The sequence below is a fragment of the Chelonia mydas genome, chromosome 9 (assembly GCF_015237465.2).
Source record: "Chelonia mydas isolate rCheMyd1 chromosome 9, rCheMyd1.pri.v2, whole genome shotgun sequence".
Classification (NCBI taxonomy): Eukaryota; Metazoa; Chordata; order Testudines; family Cheloniidae; genus Chelonia; species Chelonia mydas.
This window is the reverse complement of record NC_057855.1, coordinates 42,665,131-42,681,755: the sequence shown is the minus strand read 5'-3', so window position 1 is coordinate 42,681,755 and position 16,625 is coordinate 42,665,131. Positions and strand designations below refer to the sequence as shown.

General features: G+C 43.7%; 2 protein-coding genes and 1 long non-coding RNA gene across 3 annotated transcripts; 2 read left to right on the top strand and 1 right to left on the bottom strand.

Annotated features, from left to right (window-relative positions):
• Positions 1-1,877: 1,877 nt before the first annotated feature.
• On the bottom strand, positions 1,878-9,126 carry LOC122461711. Its single transcript, XR_006283824.1, has 3 exons — positions 8,964-9,126; positions 5,095-5,194; positions 1,878-4,069 (listed from the first exon to the last, which is right to left on the bottom strand). It is a non-coding gene; the product is annotated as an uncharacterized LOC122461711 (long non-coding RNA).
• Positions 2,217-6,353, top strand: OTOS (otospiralin). Its single transcript, XM_007064552.3, has 4 exons — positions 2,217-2,285; positions 2,693-2,789; positions 3,118-3,144; positions 6,169-6,353. The coding sequence occupies exons 2-4, from the start codon at positions 2,732-2,734 to the stop codon at positions 6,351-6,353; spliced, it is 270 nt and encodes an 89-aa protein (XP_007064614.1). The 5' UTR covers positions 2,217-2,285; positions 2,693-2,731.
• Positions 9,127-9,171: 45 nt separating the features above from the next.
• On the top strand, positions 9,172-16,348 carry COPS9 (COP9 signalosome subunit 9). The gene is made up of 3 exons (XM_037909288.1): positions 9,172-9,574; positions 11,409-11,481; positions 16,058-16,348. The coding sequence occupies exons 1-3, from the start codon at positions 9,512-9,514 to the stop codon at positions 16,093-16,095; spliced, it is 174 nt and encodes a 57-aa protein (XP_037765216.1). The 5' UTR covers positions 9,172-9,511; the 3' UTR covers positions 16,096-16,348.
• Positions 16,349-16,625: the final 277 nt, after the last annotated feature.

Here is a 16,625-nt window from a genome sequence, read left to right as displayed (position 1 = left end):
ATCTCTTTTACCAGCTAGGAAGCCAGCCCTTACCCCTGGAGCCCCAGGCCACAACTGCCTGGCTCTGCCCCCGCAGCTCCTTTTTTTCACATGAGCTCTGCTGAGCCCGAAATGGTTGGTCCCTGCAACCCCTCTCTGATAGGTTGCAGACCGTGCAGCCACTCTAGGCTGCTCAGAGGACTCACCTCCACTGCTCCCTCCTGGGTTTAACCCCTTCCACGCTGGTGTGGGGGTACATACACCATCACAGGGCTATATGCAGAAGCAGTAATATGCTATTTATTTAATTAGAACTACAAATTTCAAATCTTATTGAGTCCAAGGGTGCATTAGTATATGTCAGAGCTGCTAGTGGCTTCTGCTAGTGCAATACACTGACTGGGTGGCAAAAGGAAAAGCATTATCATCTGTGGGTTTACCGAATGTGTTGAATTTATGGACCCACATCTGCAGAGCTGACCAAGTGAGAAAGGGCACTGTTGCACAGAAGGTGCCATTGTGGGAATCAGGGATCACAACGAACCACAATGCTCTGGCCATACTCCCTTTTCAGTCATGTCCTCTATGCTGGCCACAGGGAGAAAGCGAGTGACACAGGAGCCACTCCAGCAGCTCCCAGCCACCTGAGGATGCTGCTATGTAGGAGAGATCACCTGAGGGCTGGATCTGCTGGGTTTAGGGCCACTGAAAAAGAGGATGAATGTCTTTATAGGGTGTATTGGGGGGCCTGCTACCTCAGGATTGTTTTTCAAGATCCACAATATTTGGAACTGCTTGGTGTATTCTAAAGCCACAGAGATTTTTCCTTTCAGAGGTGCCTTTGTGAGTCAAGGCTGTAACAGCATCAGCAGCACCCATGCGCATTCTCATGGCCAGAGGTCATTCTGGAGCACCCTTCTTCTTCTTCTTCTTGGGCTTTGTGGCATAGCAGACTCACTTTTAGATACAGTGTATGACCGCCGTGCACTGTGCTTTGTGTCTTGGTTATGACTTAGAGTCTTGCACCTTTTCCTTGGATTCTTGATAGATGTTGCAAAGAAAATTCCCCCTCAGCCGCTTCCAGCTGCCCTTTAGAAGGGAAATTACCTGATCCTCTCAGATGCGGCCTCTTTCAGTAATCCATGTCGGCTAGGCCCAGGCCCTCCAGCCCTTACTTACAGGGCAAGCCACCCTGTTGCAAAGACCACAGAATCATTCCCGGCAGGAATAACTTAATGCTGTGCATAGACGGGGATGAGTTCCAGTAGCAAGATCCATCTGAGCAAAGCAGGGGCCCCCTGCAAAGCCATTTGATTCTGCCCACACACACTAGGCCCAAGATCGAGTGTGTAGCCTTCCCCACCCTCCTTTTGCTAGCGTTTATCCCACAGAGGCACCTATTGTCAGCATGAGTTTTATATATACAAAAAAGGGAAAGTGACGTATAAATCAAATGACCAATGCTAATGACCTGTCTCCTCCTCCTAGGGATTTTAAAGTCCTGGGCATATTGCTCAGCAGCCTGCATAGAAGTGAATCCACAGTACCCATTTGCCCATGGAAACCAGCCCCTCTCCTTTGGGAAATAAATGTAAATAGCTGAATGCACTTTAATGGGTCCCACTGAGCCTTGTCTGAAGATCATAATACCCAGTCCCTTAGGACAGTTACCTGGGGACCACAACCAACAGTACAACGTCCAAATTGTTGGACACCTCGTTTTCTTTGGGTTCCACTCAGAAGACTGAAGTCAACCTGTCTCTTTAAGTGATAACATGAGCTAAGCAAGTAACCTACTCTTATGAAAGTGACAGACAATTTCCATAGTGTTACATTTATTTTTAAATCACTACTACAGATTTTATTTGCTTGCACTATTGAATAATTGTAAGCAGATTTTCCCACACACACATACTGTTACCTCAAAATTTACAACAAATGCCAACCAAAATAACCTATTTTGGAGAAGACCTTTTCTTATAGAGAAAAATTAGAGAGATATTGTAAGCAGCAATTATTGAATTAGCTGCTGGATTTTTTTTCTCTAGTTTTATACTATAGGAATTTTATTCCCAGTTTATCTAGACATTTCTGACCATGGATGGCGCTGCAATATATTATAGATGTGTGCAGCTACACACTTTTAGATTAGGCTGAAAAAATCAGATTGGTGTATTAAGTAAGTGACGTTCCTTTCCTTATTCCCCACCCTTCTCTAAACGGTTGTTTATTTTACAGCAAGAGAAGCCCATTCAGATGTTTGCAGCTGACTCAGAGCTACAGACCTCTACTCACTTAAGAGAAAGGTGGGGAAAAGGGTAATTTCTAAAATGAAACTAAAGTAGCTACAAAACAAAATATTTCCAAGACATTTAATTTCACGTCAATGCGGGTGAACTTTTATTAATTTTTTTAATCCAGAAGAACATCAAACCTTAGTACTTCAGTTCTTTTAATATACTGAAAGTTTTTTGCAATTAACAATTTTTATAAGAACAGCCATGCTTGGTCAAAACAATGGTCCCTCAGACCCAATATCCTGTCTCTGGCAGTGGCCAGTGCCAGGTGCTTCTAGCAGTTGGAGGGTTAGAGACACCTGGAAATGTTATAAAAATCTTATTGTTACTTTAGTGAAAAATAGATGATTCCAACCTTTTTTGTATAGAAGAAAAAAAAGGTATTTTGATATATTCTGCTCTATTTCATTTTATAGATTATATTTCAGAAACAGGAATAATAATTTGCAGAGACCATGAGGTTTATCTTTATTGGCTTAATTTCCCTCTGCATGCTGATGAATCCATTAACAGGTAAGTTAACTTTTATATTTATCCTTTATTTTTTTCATCTGCCTTAAATATTTTAATCTAGATCTGTTGACTTGCATTTGATATCAAATGTCATTCATACACCAGTCACAATTGCCTTCATTATTAGCAAACAGTATTCAAATTGTACCACGGAGTGACTGGAAACAGGGAATTCTTTATTCAGCTGTTTCAAACACAGAAGTTCAGCTGTCAGTAGGCTCCTATCAATGCATTGCAGAGCTGGTCAGCTTCTGGGCTACACAGCACCTCTTTGTACACTGCAAACCCTTCTGAGACCTGCTACTGATTATTTCTTATTTATTTACAGATGCCCGGCCAGTACAGGATGAAGACGGTAATGCTTTTCAGACTTTTTCTCCCTCTCCGCCCCCTACATTCCTAAAAATTGGAAGAGCCACTTGTAACTGGCAGGCCCAATCCAAAATACATTATAGTCAGTGGGGAGACTCCCATTGACTCAATGGGCTTTGGATCAGGCCCTGATATAAATGGTTTCATCTGCTGCTGATAAAGTATGAAATAAGAAGTAAATAAATAAATACATGAAGTGCTGCTAGGCAATTGATTAAAAATATAAACTTTTTTTTTGCATATTACAAAGAGAGAGGATGTGTTAGCAAAGTTAAAATAAAAACAGTAAAACTGATAGCTAAGGCATGTCCTTAGATGATCACCAAACTATGTGTTTAACAGTGCTATCATAAGTTAAGAAATACCAGACTTTTAAATATATTGGGCTTGCAGGAACCTCAGGATGCATGTCTACTTATTGGCAAAAAATCCCAACTTCCAGGACAAAAAGCTTTCAATCTACAAATGACCGGAAAGCCAATTAAAAAAAAATAGGAACACATCCTCAGCTGGTAAATATCAGTATAGTCTATGGAGCTATGCAGATTTACGTCAGCTGAGGATCTGGCCCATAGTATGCAATGTTTGCCTTTGCTTTCAAAAAGTCATCCTAACAACATTTCAATTGCCTTATTGATAGGTTTTGGTGCTTTGGATGTTAGCTAGTTATTTCTGAAAACAGCATGGGGAAATTGTGTTGACCATATATTTGCTTAAATTCTTATTGAGAGTAAAGAGCAGCAATGCTAGACAATTTTTCAAGCACTGCTAGAAAAATGATGGACACAAACACTACACCGCGTTCATTGAGATGTGTGTTGGCATGAGAGTGAAGACTGTCTTGGATCTGCTGATATCCAGTAACGTAACATTCCACTGGAAACAGCAGTGCCCATCAAAACATGAACCTAGGCGGACAATGTGGGGGTGGCATGGAAAGAATTTGACTGTATGTTAATTGGTAACAAACATTTTTTTTAACTCCATGCAACAAGCCTCATTGGCTTGCTTTAATTACACCTCACAACTTAATTTTTTTGATAATTTTCCCTGTGCTTTAACAAATTTAAGGTGTGTGCAATATTTTATTTGAACTCAGGAAATAATTTTTGATGCAACACCCCAATTAAATAACCACACATCTCTTCTTGGTGTGTATTTTACAATATAAAAACCTAGTTGGGGTAATATTTTACAGCTCTCAGCAGCAGATGTGTTTTTGTTTCACATTGTGCCAAGGAGCAGACTGCAGCATGAACCTGGAGATCAGCTAATACAAGCAGTGAACTCTATTCCACAGACAACAGTGGCTAATTCGTTTGATTTTGTTTTGTTACCATCTGTGACTATGCACTGCAAATTCTTATGAAATTAGGGCCTGATCCCGGACTGCAGAGAACCGCTAGTTCCCACTAAAGAGTCTGATCTGAAGTTCATCAAAGTCAATAGAAACACTCACCACTGACTTCAGTGGGGTTTGGACGTAGCCCAAACACTAGGGGAGCAGAGGTCTTCATCCAGCAAAGCACTGAAGCACACATGTGACTTTACGTTTGTAAGTACTTCTTCAGCTAAGTTCCACATATGCAGAAGTGATTTGCTGGATCAAGCCCCAAGGGTGCTCAGAACATGGCAGCACCAGGCCCTGAGCTCAATGAATTGGCAACTCAAATCCAGATTATTTTTTACACCCTCTTTAAAAACAAAGCCAAAACCTGGCTGTCTGCCAAGTGCAGAGTGTCTGCGACTGTTGGACATTTCCTGTTTGGTTCTCTTTTTCCATCTCTATAGCCTTTGGTTTCTGCTGTCTACAGAGAAGAGACATAATTCTGAGGCTTCAGACTTCCGCAAGGCACCTTATACCCCAATCCTGATATTTGAAGCCTTCCCACTCATGCCTCCCCAGCAGAGCTCGATTGATGCAAGAGTCAACCTGCATGGATCCACTTGCACGATCAGCTCTCAGAGTGGGTCTGCTGCTACTCCCACTGTGTCTGAGAAGTCTCAGGATGTGGCCTGTACCATGCAGGAAGCTGCAGCCAAATAAATGTTAATAATGTTATCATGGAAAAGTATAGAAGAGTTATCTGCTATTTACATCGTTTAGGGGGAAAGGGTTCCAGTTTGGGATCCTCTTAGCTGACAGCAGGAATCAAACTTGGCTGGCATCCAAGCAGGAAGGACAGGGCACTACTGAAAAATATTCCACTGAAATCGTTTGCAGTGTGTATAGAAGAAGCCATATTTATTTGCAGAATATTATTCAAGGTGGGAGGGTCTTGGAAGGCCTTGCTGTATAAAGCTATACAATGCCATCAATTTTCATGCAAAGCTCCCACTGATTTCATTTCTCTATGAAATGTCCTAATATTGAGCACAGCATTTTCAGTTACACCCTACTCAATTTGGAGTACTTCTAGCTAGCTTAATAATAGCAGTACTTTACTTTACAATCACGAAGTGGGTAAGCACCTCAACACCCTTGTAAAATAGTTCACAAGGATTATACCTTAACTATGGTATTCCTTTCCTGTCCCAGGCAGACGAAAAGTGGTGGCGGACGATGGCAAAGGTGACTTAAAGCCACCTTTGGCTGACCTAATTTTGGACTAGGCCTAGTCCCCAACCAGCCCACAGCACAAAGTAGAGCAGCCCCAGTTCTAAGTTGTGCCAGCTTCTAACAGCTCTCTGTGGGCCATTATACCAGATCATAGCGTACTTTGACCATGCCTTCTTTTGCCCCCTCCCTGCTCTGCCTATCATCCCCCCTGCACCAGGGGCAAAGGAGTTGGTAATGTAGAGCTTTTACATTGACTGTCTGCCAACCAGAGAACCACTTGGGGGCATAAAGGGCCATAGCCCTAGAGAGAATCAGGGCCTGAGTGAGGGTGAGTGACCTGCTCCATAGTGAGGCCTAGCACTAGAATCCAGGAGTCTAGGCTCCCGGTCATGCTCTAACCAACACATTTCATGTTATGTTAATCTAATTCTGCAATTTTTATTGTAGACCCATATCAGGAACCTGCAGCCCTGCCATACTGGCCTTTCTGGTCCAGTGATTTTTGGTCGTATGTGGAGTATTTCCAGACTCTGGGAGCATACAACAGAATCAACGAAATGGCCAGAACCCTGTTTGCTCAATACCCTTTTGGAAATAACCTTGGTTATGATGTTCCCTATCATGAGCACTAATGATTTTGCTCATTTTCCTAAAGCTAGTGCTGAGACCTTTAAAGAAATTTACTGCTGCCAGTAAACTTGCCAGAATTGCCCATTCAGTCTGTTATGTTGTTTCAATGTTTTTAAACATTCGAGTATCCTTATATTGTATAGCGTTTCCACGTTTGTAAAATGGCAGACAATTAGTCCGGCTTTTCCTTTCCATACAGTGTATTCTTTTGTGCAAAAATAAATAATTCATTGATTTCAATCCTGGTTTTGGCTGTTTGTATTTTAAAATGTATAAAAGTGCCCATTGGGTAGTCTCTGGACTTTGACCAAAATATATCAAAAACTTGTTGACCCAAATCAACCATAAGAATCCTCCAACCCCATAATCACTCACTTTCTGCAAAAGCCAAGAGAAGAGATTAGCCTTAGTATTGTTGACCAGTAGATTTGGGTTCTGATAACCCAGTTTGGACACAGAATTCCAAGGGCCCTCCACTGACAATGCTTTGCCACCTGCTCCCTGACTTTTAAATTGAGAATTTGTGGTCCCAATTCTCCATTATGTCTGAGTGCAACACTGCAGAGTTGATTTTGGCTCCCTCATTCAGTGCAATTTAGTGCAAAAGAGATCCCATTCTAATTTATGCTGTTGCTACTAATGGCATAAAGTCCTTTACACCAGCAGAGGACCAAATGTTGGGCAGGGAACACTTGGCACAGGTGGGAGGGATTATCACAGGCTGTGTTTCCTCACCCTAGATTTCTCTTTGCAAGCAGTCAGCATATAGTCTTACATAAATTCACAGTATACACTTTTGATAACATTTTAGGTAGCTTCATGTCCCATCACCATAAGGCTTTTCTCAAGTCAGTGTATTCTCAAGGCACAGCATGAGAGGGTGGGGATAGAGATCTCATTTCTCTGAACTTCTTTGTCTTCCATCCAGTTTCAGCCCCGCTGTCACCCTTCCTGTCTCCTATTTAACAGTCCCCAGCTGATGAGTTGATTGCTGTTAACTGGGTAATCACCCAATCCTAATAAATTATCTCCCAGTTTGGCCCTTGCAAGAGCGCTTATAAAGTGTGCAGAGTGGGAGCTAGCCCAAGGCTATTCCCACTTTGTCACACAGATACACTTCCTTCACTTGCTGTACACAAGCAGAGAGCCCCCCTACACAGGGGAAATGATCTGCTAGGAATCTCGAGCCAAGTCAAGGCCACTTTGTACTGCATAGCAATGGCCTTAGCAGAATGGACAGTCTAGGACTGTTAGTTCAAGAGCCTCCATTAATCTCAAATGTCATATTGGCAGCTAGAGAGGGAGGCAGCCTTGGAGGTGACTGGAACCCAAAGGGATTTTGAGTGCCTTCTGACTATATTTCTTATTCATCTTTATCCCCTTCCTTTTTCTATTAATGTATTTTTTTTCATAAATGCTGTTTTGAAGACAGTCTCATCACTAGTTGAACCAGTCTTCTGCTTATCTTTGCATTAGTGCTTCACTCTAGCAGCTACAAACTGAGAATAACCTTTCTAGAGGCAAAAGACAGTTTAGGGCTTGGTTCTCTAATGCTTTGCACCTTGTGTAGTCATTTACACCTGGGCAGAATGGACACAAAGTGCTACCATTCTGATTTGGTTACCTTTTACAACCATCCTGAACAAGTGTAAATGACTTGACAAAGTTACAGGGCAATGGAGAAACAGAACCTCTGTCACCAGAATATCACAGTATAAGTCTCCCCTAAACAGAAGCTGCCTAGCACAGCAAATTACTTATGGGTAGTTCAACAATAAGGTTTATCCTACCTACTTTAGGTCTTTATACGGCACCCATTACTGTAGCATCTTGGTGTCTCACAATCATTAGTGTATGTATCCCTACTAAACCCCATGAGGTAGTGAAGTGCTATTATTCCCATTTTACAGATGAGGAACAGAAAGACTAAGTACTTCATTCAACGTCACACAGGAAGTCTGTGACAGCCCATCGACCTAGCTGCCGACTTTTGAGGACGTGAATTTAGTATAGTGATGGAAAAACCCCTTCTGTCACTTTAGCAAGTGTAGATGTATTCTTAGAAGATAAAGGCCCATTTTCAAAAGTGACCTAGGCACTTAAGGAATCTATGTGTCACTGAACATCTTTGGGACCTAAATGTCTCAGTCACTTTTAAAAATGGGACTCCAGCTCCTCAAGTCTGGTCTATATGCAGATTTTGTACCCATATAACTATGTCAGTTAGGGATGTGATCTTTTCCCCTGCATAGGTATATCAGCACAGCCCCTAATGAAGGTGCAAGCGACCAGCATAGTTTATCCCTGTTCCTGTATGAGAACAGTTATACTGGTTTCAACATAGCGCTCTTGTCTAATGGCAGCCACACCAAGAGATCGTACTGTGTCAATTATGCCAGGGCAGTTAAAGTGGTACAGCTTTGGTGTGCCAAGAAGGCCTAAATCACATTGGTGCTTTTGAAAATGTTGCCGTTGCTCTTCTGCTTAACGTGAAAGGAGGATTTTTTCTAACTCTGATGCTGGTGGGCAGAGGATTAACCAAGACTGCGTAGACTGTCGGTCCTTCATCAGCTGAGACTGGGCCGATCACAACACGGCTTCCAATCTTATACATGATCACAGAACTAAGAACTGGCGGGAATTCGGCTCTGGTTCTGGCCTGATGACCCAGGAGGGAAGTGTGGATCTGGCCAGGGCTGCCCTTGCCAGCAACTCTCCCAGGCCACGTGATGCGCAGAGGGCGCCCTAGCCCCGCTGCAAAGGGTCATGGGAAATTCTGTGTAGCATAAGCAGTCACCAAGCGCCGGGACTGGTCATGGCTTGTGCCGTGCAGGGAGCAGGGTGACTCTGCCCCAACTCGGGCCAACAGCAGCCCTGAGCTGAGCTTCTCTCAGAGGGTAGGAGCCCTCCGCTCTCCCCAGGAGAGCCAGGTAGTCCTAGGGGGCGGGGAGAGCTACAGCGGCAACCAGGGCGGCGCCTCAGTTCTCCCCGGCATCATAGAGCGATCGGTCCTCCTGGCTTCCAGAAGGGCCATGAGAGTGGAGCTGCGCAGACTCTCCTGACACCGGAAGCTGGCGGGTTGAGCTCAGACCGGAAGTGGTTCCCAGGGGGAAGGCGGCGCTGACCGGGGCCATTCGCGAGTCGGGGACCTAACGAGGCGATGAAGCCAGCAGTGGACGAGATGTTCCCTGAGGGCGCAGGGCCTTACGTGGACCTGGACGAGGTGACGATGCTCGCGGGGGAGGTGGCGCGCGCGCGCAGCCCCCCGCTGTTAGGGATGCCGCGGGCTGAGCTGGCGGTTACGGGCTCGCGCTGGGGGAGCGGGCGGACTAGGAGCTCGCTTTGCGTCACGTGCTGACAGGATGCGAGTCTGGGCGGCGGTCCCAGATCTGATTGGCTGGTTGCTCGCGATTTCTACAGGGCGGGGCACCTGGGGGCGGGCAGTTCCCCCCCACTTCTCCCTCCCTCGGGGTCTGGCGGCTGTGCTGTCCTGGTGCATGGTGCGGCCCGTCCAGCTGCGCGCGATCCGTGCGTCTCCCTGGGCCGCTGGGGAGGCCAGGCCCGGCCCCGCTGGGGTGTGGTGTGGGGGCTCCCCAGCCAGCGACAGTTAAATACAGGGCCCTGCTCCTAGGACCCACCTATTCCCTGGCCTAAGGCCGAGCACTCAGCTGACACCACGTGTCTTTGGCGGGAAACCTTATGTCCCCAGTGTTAAGCGATGCCCAGTGACAGCCCTGTCCACCTGCTGGTTACATGTTCAATAAAGGGACACAAAGTATAGAGAAGGGCACAAAAATGATAAGGAGTATGGAACAGTTTTTATGAGGAGAGATTAAAAAGACTGGGACTGTTCAGTTTAGAAAAGAGATAACGGGTGGTATATGATAGAGGTCTATAAAATCATAAATAGTGTGGAGAAAGTGAATAAGGAAATGTTATTTATACCTTCACAAAACATACAAACCAGGGGTCACACGATGAAATTAAAGATGTTTTCACACAATTCACAGTCAGCCTGTTGAACTCCTTGCTTGGAGATGTTGTGAAGGCCAAATTATAAATGGGTTAAAAAAAGAATAGGTCGATTAATGGCTATTAGCCAAGATGGTCAGGGATGCAATCCCGTGCTCTTTGTATCCCTAAGCCTCTTGACTGCCAGAAGCTGGGACTGAACAACAGGGGATGGTTAACTGAAAAATTTCCCTGTTCTGTTCATTCCCTCTGAAGCATCTGGCCCCAGCCACTGTCAGCTGGCCTAAGACTGGACCCTCAACTGAAACTACACATGTGTGATGGGAAATGTTACATCTACAGTGTTAGGTGATCCTCAGAGATCCCTGCAACTGGGAGAAAAAACATTTCTCCATCTATTTTCAGTATATTTATTTTGTCATTAGACAGCACTTTGTTCTAGTGCTTAACTACCCTTACAGTTAGTAAATTTTTCCTGATCTCTAACCTAAATCTCTCTTGCTGCAATTTAAGACCATTCCTACTGTGTGCCAGTGGTTAAGGAGAAAAATTTATCACCTTCCTCTCTATAACAACCTTTTACATAATTGTTTTTATGTAAAGTGCTGAGTAGAGTGGAAGAATTACTACTTGAGTCTTGCTTACAACACTCCTGCTAATACATCCCAGAAAGCTATTTGCCCTTTCTCTCCTCCCCCCCCCCCCCCAACAGTACATTACTGTGGTGTTCTATCACAGTCCGTTTGCATAGAATTTACTGCAGGATTGGGATCTTGGTTATTTCTGTCACAGTTCCACTAAGAAATTTAGCAAATGACAGGCTGGGATAAAATGAAGGTTACTACCGATAAAACAAGCTAAGTCCAAGCTCTCCAGAAGCAGGAGAGACAATCATGCCACACCACTCAAATGAGTTGTACAGAGGGCAACAGAAGCGGGAAGAAGATGAGGCAATGTATTATATATCTCACATGTTATTTTGCTAGGTATGTAAACGTTTGTATGAATGAACAAGATAATTAATTAATATTATGATTTGCCACTAAACTACGCACAGTAGATGACAAAACACTGTTTTTTCTTAGGCAGGAGGAAGTACAGGATTATTGATGGATTTAGCAGCTAACGAAAAGGCAGTTCATGCAGATTTCTTTAATGGTAAGGCAATTCAACACATTTCAGTTCCTGTGCTACTTTATTTTTATATTTTAGTTATTTTATAGTTTAATTTAGTAGGTTTACAGTATTTGGTGCTAGAAATTAACAACAAGAATCATTAGTTTAGGAAGCAAGAATAGCCAAGACAAGCCTATCTTAGATTTTATCTTGAGTAATGTAGCATGACAGCTTCTGCCGTATTTGAGGTAAACCTGCTTTTGGATTATTTTGTTCTTTACATGTCTTGAATGGAAAAATTACATTTTGTGATATTTCAGTTTGTACTTTGTCACATTTGTAATAATTAAATCACATGAAATATAAAACTGGGCAATGTATAAAAATTGCTTGCCCGCTTCCACCATCTCAAAATGAATTTATTTCTCAGATTTGGTCATTCCAAATGAAATTGCCCAGTCATAGTTGCACGACTGACTCTGTGTTAGTAAACTCTGACGAGTAGCATATAGAAATTGTGAACCAAGTTATTGTTTACAAGAGATTGTCTCATATCAGTACCTCAAATCCGAAATGTGGTAAAATGGTTGGATGTACTATTTTCAAGAATAGCCAGTTGCATAATTGAGGAATAAGATAATTTCATATTTCATAGAATCATAGAATATCAGGGTTGGAAGGGACCTCAGGAGGTCATCTAGTCCAACCCCCAGCTCAAAGCAGGACTGATCCCCAATTAAATCATCCCAGCCAGGGCTTTGTCAAGCCTGACCTTAAAAACTTCTAAGGAAGAAGATTCCACCACCTCCCTAGGTAACGCATTCCAGTGTTTCACAACCCTCCTAGTGAAAAAGTTTTTCCTAATATCCAACCTCAACCTCCCCCACTGCAACTTGAGACCATTACTCCTTGTTCTGTCATTTGCTACCACTGAGAACAGTCTAGAGCCATCTTCTTTGGAACCCCCTTTCAGGTAGTTGAAAGCAGCTTTCAAATCCCCCCTCATTCTTCTCTTCCATAGACTAAACATCCCCAGTTCCCTCAACCTCTCCTCATAACTCATGTGTTCCAGTCCCCTAATCGTTTTGTTGCCCTCCGCTGGACTCTTTCCAATTTTTCCACATCCTTCTTGTAGTGTGGGGCCCAAAACTGGACACAGTACTCCAGATGAGGCCTCACCAGTGTCGAATAGAGAAGAACGATCACGTCCTTCAATCTGCTGGCAATGCCCCTACTTATACATCCCAAAATGCCATTGGCCTTCTTGGCAACAAGGGCACACTGTTGACTTATATCCAGCTTCTCGTCCACTGTAACCCCTAGGTCCTTTTCTGCAGAACGGCTGCCGAGCCATTCGGTGCCTAGTCTGTAGTGGTGCATGGGATTCTTCCGTCCTAAGTGCAGGACTCTGCACTTGTCCTTGTTGAACCTCATCAGATTTCTTTTGGCCCAATCCTCTAATTTGTCTAGGTCCCTCTGTATCCTGTCCCTACCCTCCAGCGTATCTACCTCTCCTCCCAGTTTAGTGTCATCTGCAAACTTGCTGAGGGTGCAATCCACACCATCCTCCAGATCATTAATGAAGATATTGAACAAAACCGGCCTGAGGACTGACCCTTGGGGCAGTCCACTTGATACCGGCTGCCAACTAGACATGGAGCCATTGATCACTACCTGTTGAGCCCGACAATCTAGCCAGCTTTCTGTCCACCTTATAGTCCATTCATCCAGCCCATACTTCTTTAACTTGCTGGCAAGAATACTGTGGGAGACAGTGTCAAAAGCTTTGCTAAAGTCAAGGAACAACACGTCCACTGCTTTCCCTTCATCCACAGAACCAGTTATCTCATCATGGAAGGCAATTAGATTAGTCAGGCATGACTTGCCCTTGGTGAATCCATGCTGACTGTTCCTGATCACTCTCTTCTCCTCTAAGTGCTTCAGAATTGATTCCTTGAGGATCTGCTCCATGATTTTTCCAGGGACTGAGGTGAGGCTGACTGGCCTGTAGTTCCCAGGATCCTCCTTCTTCCCTTTTTTAAAGATGGGCACTACATTAGCCTTTTTCCAGTCGTCCGGGACTTCCCCCGATCGCCATGAGTTTTCAAAGATAATGGCCAATGGCTCTGCAATCACATCCGCCAACTCCTTTAACACTCTTGGATGCAACGCATCCGGCCCCATGGACTTGTGCACATCCAGCTTTTCTAAATAGTCCCGAACCACTTCTTTCTCCGCAGAGGGCTGGTCACCTCCTCCCCATGCTGTGCTGCCCAGTGCAGCAGTCTGGGAGCTGACCTTATTTGTGAAGACAGAGGCAAAAAAAGCATTGAGTACATTAGCTTTTTCCACATCCTCTGTCGCTAGGTTGCCTCCCTCCTTCAGTAAGGGCCCACACTTTCCTTGACTTTCTTCTTGTTGCTAACATACCTGAAGAAACCCTTCTTGTTACTCTTAATATCTCTTGCTAGCTGCAACTCCAGGTGTGATTTGGCCTTCCTGATTTCACTCCTGCATGCCCGAGCAATATTTTTATACTCATCCCTGGTCATTTGTCCAATCTTCCACTTCTTGTAAGCTTCTTTTTTGTATTTAAGATCAGCAAGGATTTCACTGTTAAGCCAAACTGGTCGCCTGCCATATTTACTATTCTTTCTACACATCGGGATGGTTTGTCCCTGTAACCTCAATAAGGATTCTTTAAAATATAGCCAGCTCTCCTGGACTCCTTTCCCCCTCATGTTATTCTCCCAGGGGATCTTGCCCATCAGTTCCCTGAGGGAGTCAAAGTCTGCTTTTCTGAAGTCCAGGGTCCGTATTCTGCTGCTTTCCTTTCTTCCTTGTGTCAGGATCCTGAACTCTACCATCTCATGGTCACTGCCTCCCAGGTTCCCATCCACTTTTGCTTCCCCTACTAATTTTTCCCGGTTTGTGAGCAGCAGGTCAAGAAGAGCTCTGCCCCTATTGGTTCCTCCAGCACTTGCACCAGGAAATGGTCCCCTACATTTTCCAAAAACTTCCTGGATTGTCTGTGCACCGCTGTATTGCTCTCCCAGCAGATATCAGGGTGATTGAAGTCTCCCATGAGAACCAGGGCGTGCAATCTAGTAACTTCTGCGAGTTGCCGGAAGAAAGCCTCGTCCACCTCATCCCCCTGGTCCGGTGGTCTATAGTAGACTCCCACCACGACATCACCCTTGTTGCTCACACTTCTAAACTTAATCCAGAGACTCTCAGGTTTTTCTGCAGTTTCATACTTGAGCTCTGAGCAGTCATACTGCTCTCTTACATACAGTGCAACTCCCCCACCTTTTCTGCCCTGCCTGTCCTTCCTGAACAGCTTATATCCATCCATGACAGTACTCCAGTCATGTGAGTTATCCCACCAAGTCCCTGTTATTCCAATCACATCATAATTCCTTGACTTTGCCAGGACTTCCAGTTCTCCCTGATTGTTTGCCAGGCTTCGTGCATTTGTGTATAGGCACTTGAGATAACCCGCTGATCACCCCTCATTCTCAGTATGAGGCAGGAGCCCTCCCCTCTCACGCGCTCCTGATCGTGCTTCCTCCTGGTATCCCACTTCCCTACTTACCTCAGGGCTTTGGTCTCCTTCCCCCGGTGAACCTAGTTTAAAGCCCTTCTCCCTAGGTTAGCCAGCCTGCTTGCGAAGATGCTCTTGGCCAGTTTTGGATTGGAAATACAACATATGCCTGGGCAATACACATTTTCCATGTTTGGTAAATAATACAGCTTTGACAGCTATATAGCAAAGAACTGACAAACCCATGGTATTACTAAAACTTACTGTGGTTGAGGCATCATTGTTACAAACTATGGAGAATGGTTAATCTCAAAAATGTCTTGAGACTGTTTGGGGTTCTGTCTATGTTCAAAGTGTTTTAGGGTTGTTGTTTTTACATCTGGTTAGTAAACCCATAAATTAAAGTGGTTTTACTTGGAATGATCCAGTTTTTTAGTGCATGTGTCTTACAACTGAAAGAGTGACTGTATAGAGTAGAGCCAGGCATAAGTGCCATGCAAACATCTCCATAAAGTTCCACCAGTGCATTTAAGTCAAGACATTTGAATAGCAAGGGGATCTAACCTTGGACCTCTCCCAAACCGGAACTGTGAATAATAGCAAATTGTATGGTAATGTTCTCACATAAGCAAGTGTCCAACAAGGACTAGGTTTCAATGACAAGACTCATCTGCACATGAAACCCTGACAAGTTACAAACCCCAGATTTCAATGCACATCACAAAAAAACCCCAAAGTTACTTAATAGAACAAAGGGTGCTAGGGGCTTCATCATAAGCATATTGTGGTGAGATTACAGTGTATTCTTAGAAAAAGAAACGTGGGAGTAGCAGACATAGCTATGATCTGAAACCCAGGGTCCTGAATCTGCAAAGCTCTTAAGCATGTGTGTCAAATTCAGCTTGAATGTGTGGTACATTATCAACTAACGCTCCAATCCTGCAACAGTGTATAAACATGAGACCAGTTAAATGCTAAAAATTAAATACTTAATTGTTTTGCTGAATAGGGGCAGAGTGCTAATATCATGTGCATAGGCACTGTATTAATTTTCTTTTGTTGTTTTTGGAATAGATTTTGAAGATCTTTTTGATGATGATGACATCCAGTGAAATTACTCTTCTAGCTATGTAATGCTAAGGTGTGGAATCCTCCTGTAGGATTGTCTCTTTTGTTTGTTTAAAAAAAAAAAACAACCCCAGAGAGAATCTGTATGTTATCTCTGAAGAGCCACTGGAAACTAGAAGATCGGTAAAGATGACAGAAGAAAGGAGTTGTGAACTGTTATCACGAGGAGGTTACATGTAGATTTTCTTCAATTGTATTTGCTGATGTGCTTGTTGAATAAAATATGAACAAAATCTCCCCGGGATGTACTTTCAGTTTAATAGATGTTGTCACGCACTGAAATTCCCTGATGAGCCATAATTTTGTAAAATCATTCACCATTACTTTATTTATTAGGCAAAGACAAATTGCAGGCTTTACCATCTGCTAGATGAGTTTTGTTTCTCATTGTGTGGAATTAAGCTATCCAGTCTTTCTCTGAGTAAAACACTGAATGTATTTACACATAGCACTATGAAGGGAATGTGCTTTCTGCAATTTCAGGTTTTAATATCCAATTTCTATAGCTATTTTA

Coding starts and splice junctions, on each gene's coding strand:
- COPS9 (XM_037909288.1), top strand. CDS start 9,512: ATGAAGCCAGCAGTGGACGAGATGTTCCCTGAGGGCGCAGGGCCTTAC. Junction 9,575..11,408: donor CTTACGTGGACCTGGACGAG/GTGACGATGCTC, acceptor GTTTTTTCTTAG/GCAGGAGGAAGTACAGGATT. Junction 11,482..16,057: donor TCATGCAGATTTCTTTAATG/GTAAGGCAATTC, acceptor TTTTTGGAATAG/ATTTTGAAGATCTTTTTGAT.
- OTOS (XM_007064552.3), top strand. CDS start 2,732: ATGAGGTTTATCTTTATTGGCTTAATTTCCCTCTGCATGCTGATGAAT. Junction 2,790..3,117: donor GCTGATGAATCCATTAACAG/GTAAGTTAACTT, acceptor ATTTATTTACAG/ATGCCCGGCCAGTACAGGAT. Junction 3,145..6,168: donor GCCAGTACAGGATGAAGACG/GTAATGCTTTTC, acceptor TTTTTATTGTAG/ACCCATATCAGGAACCTGCA.